Source organism: Pinus tabuliformis, chromosome 9, assembly GCF_031772625.1.
Source record: "Pinus tabuliformis cultivar Carrire ecotype Pingquan chromosome 9, CPIR1, whole genome shotgun sequence".
NCBI lineage: Eukaryota > Viridiplantae > Streptophyta > Pinopsida > Pinales > Pinaceae > Pinus > Pinus tabuliformis.
This window is the reverse complement of record NC_142307.1, coordinates 91,140,143-91,164,135: the sequence shown is the minus strand read 5'-3', so window position 1 is coordinate 91,164,135 and position 23,993 is coordinate 91,140,143. Positions and strand designations below refer to the sequence as shown.

At 41.7% G+C, this 23,993-nt stretch overlaps 1 protein-coding gene across 2 annotated transcripts in view; it reads left to right on the top strand.

Annotated features, from left to right (window-relative positions):
• Nucleotides 1-23,993, top strand: part of HCF106 (Bacterial sec-independent translocation protein mttA/Hcf106) — a 155,588-nt gene that overhangs the window by 14,195 nt on the left and 117,400 nt on the right. For both annotated transcript variants that reach the window (XM_089440989.1, XM_089440988.1), the window contains exons 3-4: nucleotides 8,332-8,391; nucleotides 8,626-8,752. In XM_089440989.1, the coding sequence (XP_089297115.1) occupies nucleotides 8,332-8,391; nucleotides 8,626-8,752 (187 nt within the window). The remainder of the gene's footprint in view (nucleotides 1-8,331; nucleotides 8,392-8,625; nucleotides 8,753-23,993) is intronic.

Below are 23,993 nucleotides of genomic sequence, written 5' to 3'. Positions count from 1 at the left end.
CTGTAACTTTTCAATCCCAAAATGAATACACCTTGACTTCATAATTGCCAGGTATCATATGTTGATCTTGCCTCAACATTCTTCATATATTCCTGCAATACCCTTCTAGGTAGCAAAACAATATGTTAACCATATAACCATCAACAATTTTTAATATTAAAATTACCTCATCATGATTACCACCTCATCTAAGCATCAACATCCTCATGGTCCATTTCCACACAAATCTTCCTTCATGCATTAGAGTGCCCAAGGATCGAACTTGATTACCAAGTTACAATTTTCTTCCAGAGACTATACTAGATGTTGATCACTATTCTACATAATCTAGTGAGAAAGTCTTAATTCTTTATTCATTCTAGAGTAAGTCAAATTCTTCTTTTAACCATCATATAATCATTCTAAGCATATTACAAGATTCTGTACATATGAATCTTATCCAGGAGAAGAGTTACTTTCAATATGCATTCCTATGCTTCTATACAATCATCTAGCTATATGCCCTAAAATGAGCTTGCAACCTGACCAATTGCATTCCTCCATCCCTTAAGAGTATTGTTTCCATACTATATGGAATGTATACTAACCTTGTCATAATGCTTCTTCCAAGAACCTTCCAAAATGATGGTTCTTACAGGATCATGATGATCCACCTTAGCAAAATGACTACCTCTAACATAATGTTAGATAATGCTTGGATGAACAACAAACTTTTGAAAGACTAGATGATCCTTACCAAAGAAACTCAATCAAGTAGACTCTAAATATGCTACTATCACATGCTTCTATCTATGATGCCATACAAAATCAAGATTCTTCTAGAGTAAACAACAATGCATGCTATTCTAAAGGAAAGACCAACTTCACAAAGAACCTGACAGAGAGGATGCCTTCTTCAATAGTAAATATCTTTGATATCTTCTTTCTTCGACTTCTTCTCAGGTTCTCCCATTTCTTCAGCTGTGTGAGCTTTGCTTCTTTCCTTTCTTTTGTTGGTCTGCTTGTTTGGACAATTTGTCTTAAAGTGTCCATACTCATTGCACCCAAAGCATTAAACCTTGGACATATCTGGCCTCTTCTTGGACATTCCAAACTTTCCCTTCTTTAGCTTCTTGGTTTTGCAATAAAGGCTTGAGACTATTCATTTGATTCAATGTCATCTTTTGCCTTGATCCTAGTTTCTTCCAAAATGCATTGATCCCACAACTCATCAAAAGGAGTTGAGTCTTTCTTAGAGTAAATGCTAGTTGCAAAACTGCTCCATTCTGGTGGCAAAGCATTTAGTACACATATGGTCATTTTAGAATCAGAAATTGTCTCCCCAAGCCCCTACAACTGATCTCTTATTTGAGAAATCTTCATTAGAAAGGAGGCCATGTCCTCATCCTTTGATTTCTTTATTTTATATAGTATAACGGGAAAGAAAGGAAGAACTTGGGAAACCTTTCGAATCAAATTCTTTGGCATATATTGTTGATTTGGGGTAGCGTCAGATGTGCTCTAGCCATGAAAATTGGTGGAGATGCTAAGGCACATGAGATCTCCAATACCCAGAAAGGGTTTGGGCATATTCTAAACAGTTTGGGAGATATTAAAATAATTAATATTTTTAATGGAGTCCCTAAGTCTAAACTTAGGGAAAGTAAAATATTAATGTGTATTAATATAAAATTGTGTTAGAATGGTCCAAAAGTCATGGATCAAGCCAGATCTAATCTTAGCCGTTGCTTAGGGATTTAATCTCGGCCGTTGATTTGTCAACGAGAAAAGTATAAGAGGAGGCTTGAGGGTCACTTGGAGAACACACTGAGGGAGACCAGTCAGTTCAATTTCTGGAGCGGGGTTAGCTGAGAAATTGAACTAGTGGTCTAGAGAGCAGTAAGGAGGTAGCAATACGGAACAGAGAGACGGGAGATCAGCACAAAGGGAGAAAAGGTAGACGTAGGGTTAGAAGGAGCCACGTAGAGGCAATAGAGATTGCACAGAGCCAACAGGGCCTGCGTCATCCACACAAAGGCTGCAGGAGTGGCGTAGAAGGCCAGTGAGGCTGCACAGAGTCTCAACAGGTTGACACAAAGGGTTTCAGGTCTCGCACAGGTCAATAGGGTTGACGCTGGGTTCAGAAGAAGTGCTGGGAAATTTGTCTATTTGTGGGTAAGCCAGTTTGGCACCCTGTTGTACTAGAAAATTGCTGAATAATAAAATCCTCCCTTGCTGCACCAGTTTTCCCACATTGGGTTTTTCCGGGGACATTAGTCCAAAATAACCGTGTCAATGTGTTGATTCTTGTGCATATGTTTGTTTCTGTCTTACGATGTGATATCTTCAACAATATTTATTTTAATGTTTATTGAAGTAATTTCATGAATAACTTATGGTAAAATAAGTAGGAAAAGTAAATCAGTTACTGCAGTGATAGAATTTTCACATGGTATCACAGGAAGTAATCAGAGATAGAAAGGGAAAATCAGTTATGGGTTGAGACCATGATGTAGAGAAATCCACCTCAGGGGACTCACGCAGATTTTCAGAAGATTGCACAAGAGAAAGAGATTTCGATTTCTCTATGTTGGCTTGCAGGCTGGAAGAAGTGGCATGCATGACTAGTGCTGCATCATCAAAAGTATGGTATATAGACAGTGGAGCCTCATGGCATATGACGGGAATCAGGGAGTGTTTCTCAGAATATCGAGAAGAGAAGATGAAATTTCAAATCACCATGGGGAACAAGGCAAAGTGTACTCCATTAGGGAAGGGTACCATAGTTTTTCTGACAGAATCAAGAGAGCAGTTCTGTGCCACAAATGCGCTGCATGTACCAGGATTGGGGATGAACTTACTTTCTGTGTCACAACTACAAGGCAAGGGCTATGACGTCTACTTCATCAAGGAAAAGATATACGTCAAACGCCTGAGCTGGAAAAAGAAAGTGGAGATCGGGATCAAAAGTAATCGGTTGTATAGATTACAACTAGAATCATCAATGGCACTAATAGACAGTCATGGGGACAAGGACTTGAATGAACTATGGCACAGAAGGATGGGTCACTTGCACCATGGAGCTCTAAGAATTCTCAGGAGCACTGTAACAGGAGTTCTGGATCTGAGTACGGAACGAGATGATGTATGCAGGGGATGCGCTCTAGGAAAGTATGCCAAGGTAGCATTTCCTAGGAGCAAACACAGGGCCAAGAGTGTACTAGGATTGATACACTAAGATATCTGTGGACCTATGTCCGTCAAAGCTCTCAGTGGTGCTGAGTATTTCCTTACCTTCATTAATGACCACTCAAGGAAAACTTGGATTTATTTTCTGAAAACCAAGGATGAGATTTTCTGTCGATTCAAGGAGTTCAAGGCTATGGTGGAGAATCTGACTGGGAAGAAAATAAAAGTTTTACCCTCAAAAAATGGTGGAGAGTATGTCGATAAGGACTTCACTGATTATTGCGCTAAGGAGGGCATTAGAAGAGAGTGGACAACTACCTACAATCTGGAGCAGAATGGGGTGGCAGAAAGGAAAAACAGGACTATTGTAGAAGCAGCTAGGGCCATGCCATATGATCAGGATATGCCAAAATTCCTATGGGCGGAAGCATGCAACACAACTGTCTACGTTCAGAATAGGACTCCTCATCGGGCATTGGGCAAGATTACTCCAGAGAAAGTCTTCACTGGGAAGACACCTGAAGTCAGTCATTTTGGGATATTTGGGAGTTTAGCATATTGCCGCATACCCAAAGAAAAGAGGAAGACGCTGGATCAGACAGTAGAAAAGGGATATCTGGTGGGATATAGTGAGAATGCTAAGGCATACAGAATCTATCTTCCAGGGAGCAGGAAGGTAGTAGTACGACGAGATGTAAAGTTCATGGAGGACAAAGCTTTTAGAACATCTCACGAAATTCCTTCCGAGGAGCAGTCGAAAGAGGATTCGTTGGTCATGCCTCTTCAACCAACGGAAGTGAAGAATTCTTCCTCAGGTCAGGAAGATTCTCAGGATGAGGAGGAGCGAATAGAAGCACCTACTAGCAGAGGAAGAACTAGCAAGGAACTTCGTCAGATTCTGCGTGATGCAGAGAACTTCATCGGTGAGCCAAAGAACAGTAAGAGGGAGCGAAAATAGCCAGACAGATATCAGGCGTTAGTAGCTCAGGATGGAGAGCCTGCCAGTTTCAAGGAGGCAATTCAGCATCAGGTTTGGCTAGATGTGATGGTAGAGGAGTATAACTCCATAATGGTGAACGATGTCTGGGAGGTGGTGTCAAGGCCTCAAGATAGATCTGTGGTAGGTTCAAGATGGATCTACAAGTTCAAATATGCTGCGGACGGTAGTGTTCAGAAATACAAGGCCAGGTTTGTGGCTAAGGGTTATGCTCAAAAGGAAGGGATTGACTATGAGGAGACCTTCACCCTGGTAGCTAGGTATACATCTATTATGACCGTGATATCTCTTGCAGCCCAGATGGGATGGGAGATCCATCAGATGGATGTCAAGACGACATTTCTAAATGGGGTAATAGAAGAAGAGGTATACATTGAACAACCAGAGGGCTTTGAAACTCATGAGAAGAAGTCTCATGTATGTAGACTGAAGAAAGCCTTGTATGGGCTGAAGCAGGCATCGAGAGCGTGTTATGGTCGAATAGATGGCTACTTGCAAAAGATGGGGTTTGTCAAGAGTGACGCGGATCCGAATCTCTACTATTTGGTTGTAGAGAACGAGTCGCTTATCTTAGTATTATATGTGGATGATCTCTTTCTGATAGGATCATCCAGACTCATTGAGGATTCCAAGAAGAATCTAGCCACCGAGTTCGATATGAAGGATCTGGGACAAATGCACTACTTCCTAGGGTTGGAAGTTTGGCAGCAAAAAGGAGAAATCTTCCTTGGGCAAGGGAGGTATGCTACAGAAATCTTGAAAAGGTTTGGGATGGGAGACTGTAGACCTATGGCTATGCCAATGATCACCAACTGGAAGAAGATTGATGCATCAGAAGACAAGGATGTCGATCCCACCCTATACCGGCAGCTCATAGGGTCCCTGATGTATCTGGTCAATACCAGGCCAGATATTTGCTACGCTGTCAACACCCTCAGTCAGTTCATGGTGGAACCAAAGAGGGCACACTGGGCAGTAGCCAAACACGTTCTCAGGTATTTACAGGGAACAGTTGATTATGGGCTCTTATACACCAAGGGGAAGGATATCAGGTTGAGTGGATTTATTGATGCAGATTGGGCAGGAAGTTCAGTGGATTGGAAAAGTACCTTTGTGTACTGTTTCAACATTGGATCAGGAATGACCTCCTGGTGTAGTAGGAAATAGAAGTCCGTGGCTCTGAGCTCATCTGAGGTAGAATGTATGGCAGCAAGCGCAACTTTGTGTCAGGCCATATGGCTTAGAAAACTGCTGGTGAACCTATTCAGAAGAAATATGGAGGCGACCAGGATCATGTGTGATAACTAGAGTTGCAGCAAACTCTTTGAGAATCCAGTGTTTCACGATAGGTCAAAGCATATTGATATCTGGTGTCACTTTGCCAGAGACTGTGTCGAACGAGGAGTTGTACAGTTGAGCTACACTCCTACAGGAGAACAGGTGGCAGATATCCTCACCAAGGCCCTTAGAAAGTCAAAATTTGACTACTTCAGTGAAAATATGGGGATGGTAAAGAACCCCTTTCAGAAGTAGAAATGAGTGTGAAAAGGGAGTTGTAGTGCAGATGCAGTGTTGGGAGAAAGGACCAGCAACAACACAGATGAGAGGGAGTTGCAATGCGGATGTAGTGTTGGTAGAAAGGACCAGTAACAACACAGATGCAGAGGGAGCTGTTGTACAGATGCAGCAGTGGCAGTAGCAGAGTCATGGGCAGCAATACAGGATGCAGCAGTGCAGAGGATGTTGGGCAGGGAGGCTTAGCATTAGCACAGGGACCGATGCTAGATGATCAGAGTGATACTTAGTGAGGAGTATTACTAGAGCACAGTCCTCGCTAATAGGGAGTGTTGATTTGGGGTAGAATCGGATGTGCTCTAGCCACGAGAATTGGAGGAGAGGCTAAGGCACATGAGATCTCCAATACCCAGAAAAGGTTTGGGTAGATTCTAAACAATTTGGGAGATATTAAAATAATTAATATTTTTAATGGAGTCCCTAAGTCTAAACTTAGGGAAAATAAAATATTAATGTGTATTAATATAAAACTGTGTTAGAATGGTCCAAAAGTCATGGATCAAACTAGATCTAATCTTAGCCGTTGATTAGGGACTTAATCTCGGCCGTTGATTTGTCAACAAGAAAAGTATAAGAGGAGGCTTGAGGGTCACTTGGAGAACACACTGAGGGAGACTAGTCAGTTCAATTTCTGGAGCGGGGTTAGCTGAGAAATTGAACCAGTGGTCTGGAGAGCAGTCAGGAGGCAGCAAGTACGGAACAAAGAGACGGGAGATCAACATAGAGGAAGAAAAGGTAGACGCAGGGCCAGAAGGAGCCACGCAGAGGCAGTAGAGACTGCGTAGAGCCAGCAGGGCCTGCGTCATCCACGCAGAGGCTGCAGGAGTGATGCAGAAGGCCAGAGAGGCTACGCAGAGTCTCAACAGGCTGACGCAGAGGGTTTCAGGTCACGTAGAGGTCAGTAGGGCTGACGCTGGGTTCAGAAGAAGTGCTGGAAAATTTGTCTATCTGTGGGTAAGCCAGTTTGGCACCCTGTTGTACTAGAAAATTGCTGAATAATAAAATCCTCCCTTGCTGCACCGGTTTTCCCACATTGGGTTTTTCTGGGGACATTAGTCCAAAATAACTGTATCAATGCGTTGATTCTTGTGCATATGTTTGTTTCTGTATTACGATGTGATATCTGTGGCAGTATTTATTTTAATGTTTATTGTAGTAATTTCATGAATAACTTATGGTGAAATAAGTAGGAAAAGTAAATCAGTTGCTGCAGTGATAGAATTTTCACATATATATTTGTATTATGGAGATGCTAATTTTTTATTCACTATGAAATAATAATGAGATTTACATCAGTGGAAGAGCATTAGCAGGAGTCTTATTTTTCAAGGATGCTGTCTTGCCCTTCACAGAAGAAGATTGGAATAAAGGCCAAAACTTGCCCGGAGTAAACCTTCCTTCTGTCAGTCTGGACTCAACCTTGCCAGAAATGTTCAGCAAGAATTAATGGTTTGTTCTACTTAACGGCCTGGGCAAAGCTAAACTGGACCAAAATATGAGTAAACTCGTCATACTATGATTACCAGTGCTTTATGCTGATGCATCTTGGTGGTTTCCGTCAATTCCTTTAGGTCCTTTAGGACATCTTTCATTTCAGGGCTGTTATATGCTCTTTCTATTTCAGAATTTGAATGTTAATTAAACCCTAGTTTAATTCTTGTTTCTGTCCTACTTTTTATTATTACTTATCTTGTTCAAGGTCTGATTTGTTTGCTGCTGTAATAACTACTTGTGTTGCTGAAATATACTATCTTGATTGCAAGTTTTGTAACAACTATAACTTTTTCTTTACTTGTAGCGTTTGGGGTTTCCTCTTTGACCTATATCAACTTGATAAACATCTGAAATTGTCTTAGAAACCTCTTATACTAAAATCTGGAAATTATCTTAATCAACAACCGTATTCCTTACCTTGAATGTTTACGTTTAAGTGGTGGTATTGAGTAGTTAATATAGGAAGCCTTAGGCTTGATTCCATCTTGCCTGAGGATTCCTTGAAGCTACTAGGAAAGCATCCCTTGTGTTGGATCTGTCCTTCACTGAAGAGAGGGAGTTGATTACCCAGGTGACAATGGTAACACTTCCATGTTACACTTGTTTGGTTCCTTGTGAAAGGCTTTGCACTAAGGTGCCATATTTTGTGATAACATGATCATTGACCCAAAAGGATCATCTCCAGGCTCCTAATACAATATTGCATGTCGCAGCCAACATATCTGATTGATTCTCTACCTAGCAGCCCTTGAGATGAGCCTGTTTTATCCTCATCTCTCCAATTATCAATATCACATGCATCAGAGGAAATGCTCAGCAGCCAAGGAAAATCTGTATCCGTGACTGTGGTTATATCATGACAGTCTTGAGTATGGTCCACATACTTACTTGTATTGTAATATAAAAATCTGGAGAAGTTCCTTACAGCTGATAACTATCATCTCAGAGCTTTTGTAGTACTAAAATTTAATGTTGCTATTCACAGGGTAAACTGTTGTTTTTGAGAAGACGATGGGTCAGTGTTTGTTTCATAGTTTCATTATGTATTATGTATTATATTGATTTTCATGCACAGAGTATTTACCGTGACGTTACAGGTTGCTCGAACACTTGGAAAATCTCTCCGGGCATTTCAACCCACAATAAAAGAGCTTCAGGTTTGTAACAGCTTGCATCTATTAATGTTTATCTTGATTAAGCATAATCTAGTCCTTTATGGTCATTTAATGTGTTTGTGAAATTCCAATTGAGCTCTGCAGTTCATGGTGTTAGAAAAAAATAGAGAGAGATCAATATTTAAATTGCCATTTCTGAGGTGCCCTTCAGATGATTATCTTTGTTCCCATATTTTTATGTGTTCTTGTTGCATTTGGTGGGCTTTGTTTATACAGGAAGTATCAAGGGAGTTCAAGAACACACTGGAGCAGGAAATTGGTCTAGATGAATTCCGTTCTACTACTATCAATCCCTCCAATTCTGCTCCTCCAACCTTGCAGCGTGAAACATTGGTGGAACAGAGTAAATTCAAGCATCACATAGCATTAATTTAATGATCTGGAAATTTTGGCTGCTATACATCTTAAAGTTTATATACAGTCTAACAGTGGTTCTTTGTTTCTTTTAATTAATTCCAACCTTCAACATATGCTCTTTTGTCTTTTTTCTCATGAATAATTGAAGTAATATACAATATGAGGATGGAATTAATTGTTTTGACTGACATGGTAGTGGCCGCTTTGTTCTAGTGCATAATTAGATAAATATAGATGTATATCCTCTAGGACATCTTAAATTTCCCTTTGAAATTGTAACCAAGTCCTTTGTGATTGAATTGATGATCTGTCCCATGGTTGACAAAAATATGGATTTGTCATCTCCTTATGCAAGCTAGCATCGTCTAGACTTGGTGATTAAGCAACAAAGTTGACATTGATTTGACTTGACAATTGAGTGACTTGACCTGGTCCAACCTCTATTCGAAATGACAACTAAGCAGCCATATTTGATTTAGATTTGATAATGTTTGACTCAGTTACTGGTTAACCCTTCCCTCACACTCTCTGAATCTATCCTTGTCCATATATACTATATAGTACAGACATGAATTGGACAGAGTGAGGATATGACTGGGATATGTATCCTGTATGGGTATTGTTAGCATTTAGATACACAAAAAAGGTGCCAAAGTCCAAAGTCACTAGGTATGGACCCAAAGGCAAGTTGGATGGGTCATTTACTGTCAACTCAATGACCCACTCCTGCACGTTAGTTTGGCTTAATTGCCGACACAAGGGGGAAATCCCTAGACAACCAAGTCTTTGATGGATGAAGATAGTTTTAAGGGTTTGAATGAATTGGTGTTGATCTGCTTTGTTGTTGTTATTGAAGTTTGATTCCAAATCTAATGTGAAACGAATTGAACCTATGATATATGTGAGTGATGGATTTCTTAGGTTCAATCTAAATCTGGATATTGGTATAAATTGCTGATGTAAATGTCCAGATTTTATACGCTTAACAATTATCTAATGAAAACTCCTAAAATAAACCAGTTGTTTGATTTTAACAGTATTTTTAATATTCCAAAGGATAACAATGCAATGCGGATTTTTGGGGGCTACCAAAAGGAGTCTTTTAGGTATAATCGAGAGATCTAAGATGATTAATAGGTTGATATAATATTTCAGATCTCTTTCAGCCAGCAAGTGTCAGGTTTATGGCGTAAAGAATGAGCTGAAAATTATGATTGATCGAACTAACTTTTTCCAGATTTCTTTCCAGCCAAGACAAGGTTTGGTTGATGAGATTTGTCAGGGGTTGGAAAGTAAGACTAGTGCGTATATATCGTTGGGTTCATGAGATGTTAAAGGCATTATCAGATCTGATATAAAATTTCAAATCTCTTACAGCCAGCAAGTGGCAAGTTTATGGCATAAAGAATTAGCTGAAAATTATGATTTATTGCACTAACTTTTTCCAGATTTCATTCCAGCCAAGGAAAGGTTTGGTTTATGAGATTTGTCAAGGGTTGGAAAGCAAAACTAGTGGCTATATATCATTGGGCTCATGGGATGTTAAAATTTCAGATCTCTTACAGCCTAAGTTACCAGAAACACTGCCCCCAACTCCCGGAAACGCCGTTCTGTGTTTTGGATATGGAAACATGTATGAAACGGTTTGGAAACTGCATGGAAACATTTCTGCCACGTTTCACTTTTTTGGAAATGGCCAGCCTGAGATTGGAAACGTTTCAAAGGAGTTTCAAGAAAATTTGATACGTTTCCAGAAAATTTGGATACGTTTCCAGAAAATATGGATATGTTTCTAGGTTTCCAGTTTTCCAAGTTTCCAATGTTCTAGGCACTTTATTGCAAGAATATATTCCAGGTTTGTTTGTCTAGAGCATGTAAATGCAGCTGAATTCTTTGCAGACCTTATATCCACTGATTACAGCTCATCTGAAAGTGAACATTTATCTTGAAAAAGGATTCATGACATGATAGAGGTATTTGCCAACAAGTTTTCAACAATGCCAGATCTAAAGGATGGAAACCTGGAATTTGGAATGGAAACTCATAAGGTATCTATGAAATCAAGAAGGAAAGTTGTTACCCACAAAGTTGGCTGGTGGAAGCAGTTTCTTTGCATTAGGTTAAATTTCTTAGCATTTCTTTACTAGTATCATACTTCACAATACTTAATTGCTTAAATTGTGGCATCTTGATTCTTGGTCATATGATCTTAGGTTGTGAATAAATAAATCCAGCTTACTTCTTTCTATGAATTTCAGAGCATCTCCTGTTGTAGCTACTGGAATACAGTGCAATTTATAATGTGTAGATGCTGTTATTTACAATGATTAAATTTACATTATATTCGGTGATACTAAACAATATTTCTATGAATTGATGATGATGATTTGTTTATGTTGAATTCATGATGATGATTATGTATTTTAAAATATAGAATCTAGATTCTAAAGACTAAAAGATGAATGATTGATTTTTAAGAAAATACCTGGCAAACAAGTGTTGAATTCCTACACTAGGCAACGTGGTCAACCCGAGTTGAAATTGATGCCCCAAGTCTAGTTAGCGACTTCCCTTAAATTGAGGTGTGATCACCAATGTGACCAAGGCCAGTGCCTTGACCTTGGGTAATGGAGTCTATGGGATTCCTAACTTAGGAGAAAAATACTAAACCCTATCAAGGAGTAAAGGTGATATAAACCCTAGGTTTCAAACCCTAGCTATCATTTTTGTGAGGGAGCAAAGTCAATGAGGAGATCTAGTTGAAAGATTCACTTATGGGATTGTCATACAAATTTTGTAGTGGGTAATGCATACAATATTATTGCTAAGATTCCTGTTGGAAGAATATTTGTTATTGATGTCAAAGGAAACACCGGTTCAAGAAGATAATTACTTAGGCTTCTAGAGGACATCAAGCCCTTTCCAACAAGTATTTATCCTCCTAATTCCTCCTAGTTGAAGAGAATTAGATTTTACAAGTTAGAAAAACCATATTTTGTCTCTTAAGTCAAGTTGGTCTACATGAACATAAGTCAACCCCTCTCCAAAAGACATGTCGATTCATACATGGACGAATTAGTATAAATAGACTTAATGGCTCCTCCATTTGCTCATCCATCTTAGCCAAGAATGACAAGGAGTTCAGACCTGAGGTAGAAAAGACAAGTTCATAACTCATGAATTTAGAGGCAAGGAAAAGAAAGAATTTGTGATTGTTATCTCTAGTTTGGATCAAAGTTTGTTGGTAAATCTCTGTTCAGTTTTTGAAGACATTTTCTGCTAGATTTTGACCCCTTTTATTGCTTCTTTTTGAGAAGATTTTGACTCCCTTTTTGCTGTCCTGAACTCGACCCTTTTGTGGAAGTTTCAGGCCTAGATCAAACCTTGCCTTCTGATATTTTCGGAACTGTGGAGCATCAGTTTTTGGCCCTGTGAAACATCAATTTTTGGACTCATGGAGCATCAGTCTTTGCCCATGTGGAGCATCTATTTTTGGCCCTAAGGAGCCATAGTCTATGGCATTTTGGAGCATCGATCTTCGGCCTTGTGGAGCAACAAACCTCTGCCAAAATTTCAGCCCTTTTATGATATCGAAATTTGGCCTTTTATGATGTTGATTTTTGTGTAGCTTGGGAGGCACTCCAAGCCCTAGTGTTTGAGGGTTGGAGGTCCAAGTGCCACAAGTAGGCTTGGAACCCAAGTATGGGGTTTTGCACCCAATCGTGTTTGGGGTAATTCTAGAAGCATATTTCTACATATGATGGCATGAGACGATAGAGGGCAGAAAGGAGAATCCAACGCTTCGAGAATCATCGAATTCCGAGTTGTAGAAGTGGAGAAATTAATTTTTGAAGTTTCAAGTAATTATTGGTTTTCAAGTCATGTAGGCTTGAAGTAAAATTTGGCCAATAGATGTGTCTCTTCACTAATTCGTGGAGCCCCTCATTTGGCTATAAAAAGAGGGTGAATTGATGTGTTTTAGTCATCCATTTGTGCAACATCATTTCAAGGAAAAGGAGCTCTTAAATCAACCCTAGTCGCAACAAAGGAGAGGCCCTAGACCACGTGGAGGAGGGTCCGAAGTCTGCCATGGAGGCCGAATGAGGAGGCTGGTGCAGAATGTCTATGGGCTATTTGAGTCTACTGTTTTGAGGGCCAAGAAGGCATGGTGTTAGGCTAAGCTCCTTGTGAGCAAGACACTGCTGTTTGTAGGTTGTTTGAAGGCTAAAACCGCAGTGAGGAAAGACTGTTTTGGTGGGCTGTTAGAGGACCGCAACCAATTGAGGTAGGCCGCAGGACTAGCCTCCCAAAACAGGGCAACGTGGAGGGTTCTTGGGCTGTAACGTGCCCAAAACAACAACATGCATGAAGAGGAGCCTTCCTTGCCTAGGCCACAGTTAGAAGGAGGTTGTTAGAGTGACTGTGGGGGAATTTAGGGTTGCATCAAGTGCCCTAACCAAGTGTCACGAACAACAAAGTGCAAACATCGTTACAACAGTTTTTTTGGAGGGATGTTGGGTCAAAGAGTTTGACCAGTGCCTGGATAAGCTTGATGGGCAGCTTGAGGAAACCTTAGGAGTTGTTTGGAGGAGCCCACATGGACTGTTGGGAAATCTACCAAGCAGTTAAGGTGACAACAGGCACATCAGATGAGAGACAAGAGGACAACAACAAGGAGAGTTGTAGATGGACTCTTGTATGACAATTGGATAGATGTCCTAGGTGAGGACATGATTGGTGCCCTGATTTGTGTAATAGATCCTCTATTGTAGAGCAAAGGGCAGATTGGTGAAGTTTGTAAGGGTCTCCTAGGTGTGGGGATTCCCTAACTAGGTGTAGATGCTACAATGTGGACTTGGTCTCTCGTGGAATATTGGAGGGTAGCGTGAGAGAAGACCAAGTGTGGATGAGATTGGGCACTTATGGTTTGCTGAGGACAACGAGATAGTGTCCAAGTTGGAGCCCAGTGAACAACACCTTGATGGGCAAAGGTGGTTGCAAGAGAGGCAGTTGATGATCTCAAGGGTCGGATCAACCAGGAGCATTTTGTGGAGCTTGAGACTTGTGTGTGGAGAAGGACATCTACAACAGAAGATGGGCAATCCTCCTATCCCGTGTTCGTTGTAGGAGATGGACATCTTGCAGTGATAGGTGGCAACCCTCTGTGCCCTATGTTGGTCTTCATCGGTGCAACACAAGAAGACCATAGTGGGTTGAAGTCCCGGAGTGGCTGAGCTTGAGGAGCAACAATGGGCAGTCGATAGTTTTTCACAAGTGGAGCTGTGAACAACCCAACAAGAGTCTCGATGTGTTGTGGCCTTGATGGACTAAGGCACTACTAGAGAGCAAATTGACAATCGAGATTCAGTGGCTAGATGGAATTGGAGCATTGATAGAGGTAGGAGCTGCAGATCGAGAGTCAAAGGACCTGCAAGGTACAGGCTATGACCGAGGGGAGCTGAGAGAGTTGTTTACATCAACTAGATGGTCAGAGTATCTTGTTGAGGGTAGATTGGTTGTCGATGGACCGACACCAAGCCCTAGTTTGTATCTTGTACTAGTGGATGTATGCGGGCCATTATCCCTGGTACAGAAGCCCTAGACTGTTATATTATATCAGTTGGATTAATATAACGAAGTTGGGTTGAAAACTGTAAAAAGTTGTCTATATTCTGTGCATGTGTGATTTACTGCTATTTTATTCCGCTGTTGTTACACAGTAATTTGTCACTGTCCTCATTTTAGTCCCTCTGCTGTGTCATGTGTCAAATAAACATGTTCATGTCTTCCTACTGGTATAAAAAGATTAAGCAAATGCTCTCTGATGCTGCAAATTGACCCTCATTCCCTAAGTTTCTGCCTCGTCGCGAGTAAATCCTTAATATATGTGACGATCCCATGTCATAAATGGTCTCATCGCGACTCTGTCACAGGTGTACATCTGTTTCCCGCGACGGTCGGATTTCTAGACCCGGCGCGAGGTTATGAGCTATATATAGTGACGATGGGTCTGTGTGCATTGCCTCCTAGCGATGCTGTTGCGGAGACTTAGTTTATGGCTAGCGACGATCCAGATTGGGCGAATTTGTTCCAACAGTCAGCCTTCTGGATGTCTCTAGACCTGGTTGTTGGGTTAGTTTGGGTCGCCCTTCCACCTCTGGAATGGTAGTTCCGTCTTTTGTGCTACCTTCCTTGAGGATGAGCTCTTTCTCCCTCATTTCATGGAGACTCCTTCTCCTATAAAAGCACTCACCTTTGCTATGATTTGCTAGTTCTTTTGGTTGGGCAGTGCTGCTAGTGCTTTTGAGTTTGATAGATAGCTTTGGTGTGAGTGTGACAAGTGTGGGATTGCTAATAGTTTGTAAGAGGTTGTGGAGTGCTCTTAACTTTGTATTGAAGCTTGTGAGTGAGAGAGAGATACTGTTTGTTTGGGAGACCCATCTTTGAAGAGTGAATGCTTGAAGAAATATACTGGCTGGACCCTCTGAGAAGGCTTGCGACATCAAGACTTGGTTGTAAGCTTTGCTCTTGATTTATTATTAATACAATCAATGATGATTTCCTATGTCTTGTATGCAATTTACTTGATAGCTCATGATTTCTTGACTTTATGAATAAATGGATCATTATTGTTCTCGGTTACGTGCTCTGTTGTTTTCTTGTGGTGTTTCAAGTTGATTGCTCACTGAGGAGAAGGAAACGGAAGCTGAAGCAGTGCAACGGAACTTCATCAACCACCGGTTTGAGGTAGGCCTCCAACGATGACTATTTAAGGGAATCAATTGCTGCTTTGTCTTTGCTGTGACTAGACCCACTCAAGGGCTAGAGGGGTTGCCCCTGTCCGCAGAGGGAACACTTTCCTACATCAAGCTGTGCAAAGTAGTTTATGGTTGAGATTCTTGGTTTGGTAGCGTCAGTGATGTTAAGACTCCAACCTAGACCCAAGGTCGTGGAAATTCAACATATGACACAAAGTTTGGGCTATCCAGACTTAGAAATTTGACTTGTTTGGAGCCTACATCTTTGTGTTCTTTGTCATTTTGTGATCCTCATGCGCTTTATATTTGGCTAATTGCTTGATGAAGAAGACATAATAAAAAGAATTAAGACCCAACAAACATTCTCAAGTAATTATCAAGTAAGAGGAATTAACCCTAATCTATGAACATATTGACTTCTCAACATGGTATCAAAGCTAAAGTGAAGTAATGACAACTTGAGGGTCACATTTTGTTGGCATTATTGTTTGAAGACATTCTTGAAGCAACTATCTTCTCTCTCTCTCTCTTCAATGACAAGATACATGAAGGAAGGTCTCAAGACTCTTAGGAGTCTCCTTGAATCTATCAAAAGTTGCATCATCAAGTTCAACACCAAGCTATCTAGAAAAGTCATGGATGGAAGTTTTTATTCCGCTCTTACAGGTTCATTTGAAGATGATAATACATGGGTACTCGACAATGGAGCTCCAAGGTGTGAAAATTCTTGAATCTAACACATCATAAACCACTACTGCAATTACTGGTTTATAATCTCCTACTTGTTCTTTACATTAACAATTTATTTAATTGCATAAACATCGAAGTAAACACTATTGCAACCTTCACAAATATACAGATCATGCACTGAAATAAATCGAAACAATAACACAAGGGACACCATTATTTTTGGACAATCGCCCTTGGAAAAACCCAATTCGGGAAAACTAGTGCAACATATAGAGGATTTGTATTATTAAGCAGATTTCATGAATACAACTAGGGTGCCAGAAATGGCTCCCCAACGGAGAATATCCTTGGCAGTAGTAACTCTATCCAGAGACGGATATTCCAGCAAATCAACAACTCGATGATCAAACCCCACAGCGACTCTGGCTATTCCTTATGCTGGACAGTGAAAGCTACTCCAAGCACTGCTCTAGAACTGCATCACTCCTTCAGGAGTTGCGTCACCCTCTCCCAGCTCGTGATCTACTGATCTGCTCCCAGTCTTCCCCACAGAATCTCATTAGTGCTGCCTCTGAGGTCCAGCATCAGCCTCTATGGATTTTGCGTCACCTATGTCACTTGCGTGCCTTCTGCGTCCTCTGCATTAATTCTTTGGCCTTTGCGTAGCCCTTCTAGGGCTTGCGCTGTCTCTCCAGGCACTGCGCTGCCTCTCTGTTATGTATCTTCAGCCTCGGACGAAAATCCCTTGCTGAACTACCCCTTACTGCAACTCTGATCACTAACTCGATTTCCTTAGCAAACCTCGCCCCAAAAAATCGAATTCTTTGATCACTTGGTGTATCTCCAATTGACTCTCAAGCATCCTCTTATACTTTTCATGTTGATGAATCAACAGCCGAGATTAAGTCCCTAATCAACGGCTAAGATTAGAACTAGCTTGATCCTCGTCACTTAGAACTTTCTCACCCATATTTTATTAATACACATTAATATTTTTATTTTCCTAAGTTTAGACTTAGGAACCCATTAAAAATATTAATTATTTTAATAACTCCTCATTTGGGTGGAATTTCTCCAAACGATTTCTGGGTCTTGGAGATCTCATGTGCCTTAGCCTCTCCACCAATTTTCAAGGCTAGAGCACATCTGATGCTACCCAAAATCAACACTCCCTCTTAGCGAGGAATGTGCTCTAGCAATGCTTCACCATAGAAGCATCACACTGATCCTCCGCATTGGTCCTCTGTGCTGATGCTTGGCCTACTGCCCCACATCCACTGCACTGCTGCCTCCCTACTGCTTCCCATGACACTAACATTGCCACTGCTACATCTGTACTACAACTCCCTCTCAAAAATGCTGCCCATGCTGCCCATAGCACTGCCACTACTAAGTACTGAACTGCAACTCAGTTATCGAGAAGTAAGTAACTGAATTCACCCAATCACTGACAACCTGGTCAGTCTGGAAGCCTCGTGATGCTGAAGCTACCTCATCTGCTATCCTGTGCTCCCTCTGTTGCCACTGCATTATTGCAAACACCTTTGTGCCTCTCGCACTGTTGCAACCTCCACTGTGCTGCCTCAGATTTCGGCACTCTAGCTCTGCTAGTGTTGCTCCATCACACCTTGCTCCACCCGCCACTTGTCATCATGCTACTGCTATTAAGGGCTCCTGTAGCCATATGTGATCCAAGAGTTTGGGCACCTCCAGGATCCTGCCCCCGCATGTAGTCCTCTCGACTACAACTCCAGATCACCCCACCTTTTCTCTAGACGCGCATGAGCACTCATGGCACAATCGTCATCAGTCTCGACATCCTTCTCCACCTTTGCTGGAGTAGCCTTTGAAGCACTTGACCTTGGAGATGTCTTTCTTCTTCCTTTTCTATAGCCCTTGATGTCCTGCTGATGCGAGTGCTGCATCCTCCTCCTCCTCCTTGATTCGAACTCCCTTACCACTACTCCCTGCCTTGGTCAATCTTCTGAGCTCTTCTTGTCGAAGAGATGCCCACATCTCCTCCCAACTAGGGAGAGTTGTTCTACCCAAAATGCTTTGGACAAATGTCTCCCACTCCTCAGATACTGCATTCAAGGCAGTGCTCATTAAGAACTCTGCATCTGGAGTAGACCCCATGGAAGTAATTTGGTCGTGAATCCTTTGCAATCTGAGAAGAAAGGGATCTATCTCCTCTCCTTTCTGCATTTGATATGACCTCAGGTGATTCTCCAATAACATATTTCGCTGCACAGAAGATCCCTGGTATAAGGTGGTCAGGGTGTCCCACATCTCCTTTGTTGTTTTCTTCTCAGCAATATGTGGTATGACATGATCCTTGACCCCATCTAAGATCATGCATTTTGCCTTTGCCTAGGCCTCCTCATACTTCTCAGCTGCATTAGCGTCAACTGGGACATCTACTACTTTCAATGCATAGTCCTTGATGCATGTTTATCCAGGATTGCCAGGATCTTGGCCTTCCAGATGACAAAATTGGAAGCCCCGTCCAATTTGTCCCGATCCCTCAATCCGTTCACTGCCATCTCTGCTCCTCTTCCCTGGACTCCCTGAGTCCCGATTTCCCTCTCAGAAATCCTCCGGCCAATCGTCGAATCACTCCTCTCCAATCCTCCTTTGTCGCTGCAACCCGGATCTAGATTTCTTGGCTAGAAATTTGTTGAGGTAGTGCTTCCCTCTACCTTGGTTCAACCTCCTTAGACACTGTTTTGTACCGACAGAACCAGTGTCCCACCAGCTCTTCAAAGCAAAACTTGCACAGCTCCCTTAGCCCTGGCAACTCGAAGAATCTGAGCCCTTCAGGCTTTGCAAAATCTTTGCGTGGGCTGAATCTGTTCCTCCTGGCCAACTGCGTTAATCCTTCCTGGCTCAGAAAGATGACGTGGATCTTCGTGATCCTGATCTGCCCTCTGCCTTTGTGTTGGCCTTTCTCCTTGCTCAGCATCACACTCTTTACATTGCTTCAATCCTCCTCTTTCCTCTTCAGCTCTGGAACAATGCTGTCTCTCGGGACAGCTACTTCTCTGCTGCAAATTCTCAGATTTCTTGGTTGGTGTCTTCAGTCGCCTATGATCTGCAACCTGGCTCTGATACCATGTGAAAATTCCTGAATCTAACACATTAGAAACCACTACTGCAATTACTAGTTTACAATCTCCTACTTGTTCTTTACATTAACAAGTTATTTAATTGCATAAACATCAAAGTAAACACTGTTGCAACCTTCACAAACATACAGATCATGCACTGAAATAAACTGAGACAATAACACAAGGGACATCGTTATTTTTGGACAATCGTCCCTAGAAAAACCCAATTCGGGAAAACCGGTGTAGCATATAGAGGGTTTGTATTATTAAGCAGATTTCGTGAATACAACTAGGGTGCCAGAAATGGCTCACCCCAACAAAAAATATCCTTGGCAGTATTACCTCTATCCAGAGACAGATATTTCGACAAATCAGCAACTGGATGATCAAACCCCACAGCGACTTCGGTTATTCCCTATGCTGAACAGTGAAAGCTACTCCAAGCACTGCTGTGGAACTGTGTCACCCTCTCCCGACTAAGAATCTGCTGATCTGCTCCCAATCTGCCCCACAAAATCTCACCAGCGCTGCCTTTGAGGCCCATCATCAACCTCTATGGCTTCTGCGTCACCTATGTCAGCCTTCTGCGTTCTCTGCGTCAGTTCTTCAGCCTTTGCGTCAGCCCTTCTAGGGCCTGCGCTGTCTCTCCCGGTAGTACGCTGCCTCTCTGCTATGTATTCTTCAGCCTCAGATGAAAATCCCTTGTTGAACTGCCCCTCACTGTAACTCTGATCACTAACTCGATTTCCTCAGCAAACCTCGCCCAAGAAAATAGAATTCTTTGATCACTTGGTGTGTCTCCAACTGACCCTCAAGTCTCCTCTTATACTTTTCCTGTTGACGAATCAACAGCCGAGATTAAGTGAGGGGAGGTTGTATAGACTTCTAACTCCTTCCCAATCTCTAATACATTTAGATATCAACCCTTGTGAATTATGACATAGAAAGTATGGTCACCTCCATTACAAGATATTGCTGTCATTGAATCAAATGGTTACTGGTATACCTCAATTGAAAGAAGAGTATGAAAGAGTCTGCAAGGGATGTTCATGTGCTCTTGGCAAGAATGTGAAGAAACCTTTTACTAGTAGTGACACAAGATCTAAGGAAATTTTGGATCTCATACACTTCGATGTTTGTGGACCTATTGCAGAGAAGTCACTTGGTGGTCATCAATACTATGTAACATTTATTGATGATCACTCCAAAAAGACTTGGATATACCTCGTAAAGTCTAAGGATGAAATATTTGAGAAGTTCCGAGAGTTCAAGGTAGGAGTAGAAAATTTGATAGAAAAGAAGATCAAAACTCTAAGATCAGATAATGGTGGAGAATATACTTCTAGAGAACTTGTGGCTTTTTGCAAAGAAACAAGAATTAAGAGGGGGCTGATAGTTCTGTTACCCACCGCTTCTGGGTGATACCCATAGGAGAAAATTTTCATTTATATTGTCTTCAGCTGACAATCAACAGCCCCTTGCAACCCTAGATAGCTCAATGTGCCACCATGTTTGCCACTTGAGCCAACCATTATGCACCTTCGCCCATCTGTCATGATCGTGTGTTTGAAGGTGGGTCTTCCAACCATGTAGATATGGATTTTATTATGTAGTTGGGTATTTTTGCTTACTTATCATGGACACTTCTGGGCCTAGATTAGTGGGGGGATTCAGCGGAAAGAATGGGCTTGGTTTGTACTCTTGTCCCCTTTGTCCAACTTGATGGTTAACGTTGTATCCTAGTCCTGTGGGGTCTCCCTTATTGGCTATTAGCTTTAGGAGTGGCACTCCATTGGGAAATCTCGATTGTGGTTGCGTGGTCCCTCTTCTCGACATCAAATACATCACTCCCCTCCGCTAATTATAACCCCCTTTCACAGATTTCCCATCCGGGCCCACATTTGTCCATTGGGTCCACAAGGAGTTGGCCTCCCCCTCCCCTTGTCCACACTTTGGTCGGGCATCAAATGATGCCCCATAGGATGATGCAGGTAAAAAGAAAATAAAAAGCATAATTTGGCCACTTTCAATAGGAAATGTACCATAAAATACAAAAGATGGTCAGGACATACAAATTTAGCACTTGGGCAAAAGCCAACATGAGCTCTACTACATATCGTCATGGCCATCACCTTGGTTTCTAGGGCCTTGATATTGGTCCCCTACATCACTAAGGAACCCATGATTGTCCCAACCATTGGTAGGCGATGAAATGCCCATACTTAAAGCGGGTATTCACTGCTATATCATTCACATCATGCTCTCATTCCCTGGAGACCCAAGCAGTTATAAAAGAAAAATCAATAAAAGACAAAGGGCATATGAAGAAGGGTGAAAAATCAAAGGCTAGGGTAACTCATGTACCACGATTTCTCTCTCCTCATCATAACTACCCTTGTACCATGGCATGTGGCTTAGAGCCTTTCCCGATGCCCCACTCCGTTCCATTATTATATCACGTGACACCTGCCATATGACAGATGTACCATGGACCTATCACTCACTTAGAGGTTGAAACCACTTAATAGGGTCCTGGATTAACCTCCTTCTTGAACTTGGGGGCACCTGTACACTCTAAAGCCCATTATGGAAGGGCATGCCACTATGAAGTGCCCCCTTGGTTCCATGACTTGCAAGCTGATTTGCTCAATTACACCAATGATTTGCTGTACTACATAGCCATGCCATGGGATCATTCAAATCCATTGATTGCTCTCTCTTGTTCCACTTATTTGATGATGATGATGCACCTGGACCACCTTGCCCAACCGACCACACACTTGCACCACACACTTGGCAGTTCATCCAGGGCCTAGATGGGGTTGTGTCTCACCATGGGAGACAAAGGGAGGGTTGCATCATTATTCCAGCCCTTACAGATGGGATACATTCTTATTTGATTCAGTTGGAGACCCATGAGGATGTTTTTGTGCCCCCACAACCACTTTGGAGCACCACAAGTCATTTGCTTGGAGATCAAGGGGCCACCCCCTTCATCATTATTTTTGGAGCCTTTTTGTTCATTTTGGCACATGTTGGACTCCATTTGGCCTCCCAATGGCCCTCCTAGCTACTTGTTTAACATTTTGGCCCTCTTGAGAGGCTTATTTTTCATATTACTGAACCGTTTGGTGGGCTTGTCACGAAAGGGTTGTTATTTGTACATTATTTTATTATTAGGGGCATCATTAGGCCTAATTAAGCAAGTCGAATCCCTTAGAGGATCATATATATTGATGAGAGGTTCATTTCATTTCATTCCTCATAATCTCTTGGATTTGTATCTCGTTGGAAAAAGAACTCGGACCTGCAATTTGATGGACGAATTGGAGATTAATTGATGTAGTTTGATGTTTGGATATTTGCTTTTGTCTTGGAGCTTCATTTTTGCAAGTCTAATGGATGGATATAATCTTCTTGTCATGTAAATGCTTCTTTTATCCGAAATTTTTCATGTAATTTGTCTAATGTGTGGAACGCTATGCTAGATTATTTTTGTGCCTTAATTGTTGATTCAAAATTTGTAAACACATTGTAATCTTGGCTCGTTGTATACATTACTCATCTTGACAAGGAGATCGAACTATTCCTAGGGGTGGGCTAGGTCTTTACACCTTGAAACTCCATTAACTTGCACCACGAAGTATAAATCCTTGTTGCTGCCTTGTAGCTGCTTCTCTAGGGCATGCGAAGTTGCAATAAGGCTCCTTGATAGAGCGAAAATCCTAAATCAAAGTCACTTTGACTCCATTCTCCTCAATTTGCAAGGCACTGGTCTACAAGTCCTTGGTGATCACCATAAATTCTTCTCCTTAAATTTTCATACCCTAACCCTTGATGACCTTCCTAGGGCATCGAACGATTTCCATTCTAGCCATTGGTTTGATCAACGAGTTGGTAAGGAGCTGCGCTGGGGTATCCTCTACATGCCCTCCAAGTTTCAAGTCAATCCCATGGTCGATTTGTGAGATACACAAAGCCCTAGCTCCCAAATCGTTTATACCTTCGTCCTTCTAGGTTAGCGTCCTTCAAAGGGATCTATTTTGCTAGAAAACTCAAAGGAAGTTCACTTGTTTTGATCCCTTCTTTTCCCTTGCTTGGTCTAGACCTTTTGTTTGAAGTTTCACCTAAAACCCTAGGCTTTGCTTTGGTCCTCTCGGGCTTCTTTGTGGTCCCATATTTTCATCATTCATTATCTCACAAGGCCACATAGAAACCTTCTTCCCTTAGGAATCTTAGGTTTGGGACATCCCTTATCACGTGATATCTCTAATCCTAGATCTAGGCCTACATTGAGGCTTTCTTGGAGAGCCCAACAACTTGCTTCGAAAGCAATCAAACCCTATCATTTGAGTCTCTCTTGTGAATGAGCTCTAGAAATCACTACCTATTCTCTCATTGATTTTTCATTCATTAGTGATTTCCGTCATACTGAGACTCCTCCCATCAATGAGAGTCCGTAAAGAGCAGGGGACAATGACTAAGGTGACAATGGGTCCTTGTCCCATTGTTGCCACTTGATCTAGGAATAGTCCCTTAGGAACCCCTGCTAGGACCCTTGCTAAATTGAGTGGTAACATTTTTGGTATTGTTGCCTGGGAGGAAGCAGGTCTGCCTCCCTTGTGAATCATTGAGGAATAGATTCATTAACGACATTTAAAATATTCCTCTG